This window comes from Sinocyclocheilus grahami, unplaced genomic scaffold (genome assembly GCF_001515645.1).
Source record: "Sinocyclocheilus grahami isolate Dianchi unplaced genomic scaffold, SAMN03320097.WGS_v1.1 scaffold201.1, whole genome shotgun sequence".
NCBI lineage: Eukaryota > Metazoa > Chordata > Actinopteri > Cypriniformes > Cyprinidae > Sinocyclocheilus > Sinocyclocheilus grahami.
Window position 1 is genome coordinate 1,162,180 of NW_015505380.1, and position 3,152 is coordinate 1,165,331.

General features: G+C 41.0%; 1 protein-coding gene across 1 annotated transcript in view; it reads left to right on the plus strand.

Moving 5' to 3' along the window:
• The window catches only part of LOC107595362 (high affinity cAMP-specific and IBMX-insensitive 3',5'-cyclic phosphodiesterase 8A-like), a 12,192-nt gene that overhangs the window by 4,091 nt on the left and 4,949 nt on the right, over nucleotides 1-3,152 (plus strand). Inside the window, exons 7-9 of the mRNA XM_016285744.1 lie at nucleotides 2,029-2,077; nucleotides 2,151-2,286; nucleotides 2,665-2,863. Coding sequence (XP_016141230.1) covers nucleotides 2,029-2,077; nucleotides 2,151-2,286; nucleotides 2,665-2,863 — 384 coding nt within the window. The remainder of the gene's footprint in view (nucleotides 1-2,028; nucleotides 2,078-2,150; nucleotides 2,287-2,664; nucleotides 2,864-3,152) is intronic.

Consider the following 3,152-nt stretch of genomic DNA (forward strand, 5'->3'; position numbering starts at 1 on the left):
AGTGAGTGTGAGAGTGTGAGAGTGTGTGTGTGTGAGAGTGTGAGTGTGTGTGAGTGAGAGTGTGTGTGTGAGTGAGTGAGTGTGTGTGTGTGTGAGAGTGTGTGTGTGTAAGTGAGTGTGTGAGTGTGTGAGAGTGTGTGTGTGTGTGTGTGTGTGTTTGAGTGAGTGAGTGAGTGTGTGTGTTTGAGTGTGTGTGTGTTAGGGGTGTGCGATATTATCGTATCGTAATTGTTGTTTTAACGCGGTGCGATTTGACATTATCGAGTATTTTACAAAAACCATTCAAAACATCCTCAGAGCACGCATGCATTACGTGAAGTCTAGACTAGTGCGTGTTCTTTCACTGCATGATTCAGGCTATTAAAATGCATTTAGAATAATCACAAATTCAAGACATGATGGCAGAAAATGTATATTTTTATGCCACTCCATATAGTTAATCAATTTCACACGAAGAGTGCTGTTTTTCTCCAAAAAGTACCATGATTACAAATGTGACATTGAATTCAATAAACAATAAGTTCATTAAGAGACTTACGTTTTAGACACCATATTGCTTGTTTTTGCTCTATTTCGCCAACAAAAATCATTCCGAATACAGCCACAGCACTGTTCTGCATCTCTGAGCAACATGACGTGTTTCGTTCCTGAATGAATCACTCGTTTAAATGATTCGGTTCAATCGCAGTGACTCACTTATTAACAGTGACGTGCTGCCACCTGCTGGCGGCTTTCATTTCACATTTCGTTTTTTTCTTTCATTTTTTTTTTTTCATGTTTTAAATCAATTCAAATATCAGTATTCAACGTTTTATGTTTAATATATCAAAACATTATTTATTTATGCATTTGTAACTGCAGGTTAAAAGCATTCGTGTCTTGCATTAAACAAAATACTTGTGTGTAAATACATCTAAATGCCACTTCAGGTGCAGCTTCTGTGTTGATTTCATTTGCTTGGTAACAGCTCAAATGTCTTATTATTCTAATTCCCTGATTGAATGTAAGAATTTGACTCAAAAGATTATGGACACTTTTAGAATTTTTTTTTTTAGAAAAATGCTTTATAAAGGTAAAAATGCCCATAAAATGTAGAAATAAGTTTAAACTTATTGGAAAAGATTCATTTCTATCAGTATGAACTGACCACCATGGATTTAATTTGCTTGCTTACAGCCCAAATGTCTTATTATTCTAATTGACTGATTAAATGTAAGAATTTGACTCAAAAGATGTTGGACACTTTTAGAAAAAATGGCTTTATAAAAGTAAAAATGCCCATAAAATACAAAAATCAGTTTAAACTTATTGGAAAAGATTAATTTCTATCAGTATGAACTGACCACCACACAGAATATGAAGAATATTACAAACATTAGGAGTCAGCTGTCTTCGGCAGTCCTTAAGATACCAGCACAATAACACACTCAGCAAAATATTGTCTAATTATCGTTATCGAAAATATTGAGAAATCATTTTTTGTCAATATAGCACACCCCTAGTGTGAGAGTGTGTGTGTGTGTGAGAGTTTGTGTGAGTGTGTGTTTGAGTGTGTGTGTGTGTGTGTGTGTGTGTGTGTGTGTGTGTGTGTGAGAGTGTGTAAATCATTTTTTGTCAATATAGCACACCCCTAGTGTGAGTTTGTGTGAGTGTGTGTTTGAGTGTGTGTGTGAGAGAGTGTGTGTGTGTGTGTGTGTGTGTGTGAGAGAGAGTGTGTGTGTGTGTGAGAGTGTGTTTGAGAGTATGAGTGAGTGAGGATGTGTGTGTGTGTGTGTGTGTGTATGTGTGAGAGTGTGTGTGTGTGTGTGTGTGTGTGTGTGTGTGTGTGTGTGTGTGTGTGTGTGTGTGTTGTGTGTGTGTGTGTGTGTATGTGTGAGAGTGTGTGTGTGTTTGAGAGTATGAGTGAGTGAGGGTGTGTGTGTGTGTGAGTTGCAGCACATCTCCAGTCTGTCACATGTAATCAGGAATGTGAAACGCTTCTCGGTTGTTTCTGTCAGTGGGATGCTGACGCTGATTTCTCTCCTGCAGGACGGACTGCGCAGGCTATCAGGAAACGAGTACATCTTAGCTACAAAACGTAAGCAGAGTTCACCGCTTTATGACCTTTGACCCCATTTCCTGTTCCACTATTCACACTGTTTGTGTTCCAGAGCTGCACCACATCCCAAGTCACCTGACCACACCACTGTCCCTCAACGATATCCCACCATGCATTGCTCAGACGATGGAAAATGAAGACTCATGGGACTTTGATATTTTCAACCTGGAGTCAGCCACCATGAAGCGGTGAGACACACACACACACACACACACACGACACACGCACTCACAAAACTCACGTTTGTGCTCACACACATATACAAACACACAGTACATCTCAACACAAACTCACACACACGCACTTAATTTCATAGCCTTCTAATATTTTTATATCAAGTTAATAATAATGACAACAGAAAAACACAAAACATACTAGAAAACCTGAACATTCTGTACTTTGTTTAGTGGTTTGTTTTGGTTGGTTGTGGTTTTTCCAGTTGAGTGTCTTATTTCACTCACTTTGATTGTAGTATACTCCCATCTAAACACACTCATGAAGTGTAGATTCTGTACAGGTGTGTGTGTAACGTAACGCTCCTCAAGCCTCTCTCTGTTTATTTCCAGGCCTTTAACGTATCTGGGTCTGAAGGTCTTCTCTCGGTTCGGTGTCTGTGAGTTCCTGAGCTGTCCGGAGGCGACGCTGCGCTCCTGGCTGCAGAGCATTGAGACCAATTATCACTCCAGCAACTCCTACCACAACTCCACACACGCCGCAGACGTGCTCCACGCCACCGCATACTTCCTGCGCAAGGAGCGCGTCAAGGTGAACACTCACACTCACACTCTCTCTCTCACTCACTCACTCACACACACACACACACACACTCACACTCTCTCTCACTCACACACACACACACACACACACACACTCTCTCATACACGCGCACACAGACACCACACACGCAGACACATGCAAACACACACACACGCTCACACACACACAGACACATGCAAACACACGACACACACACACGACACACGCAAACACTCACATACACACGACACACGCAAACACTCACATACACACACACTCTCTCTGACACACACACACT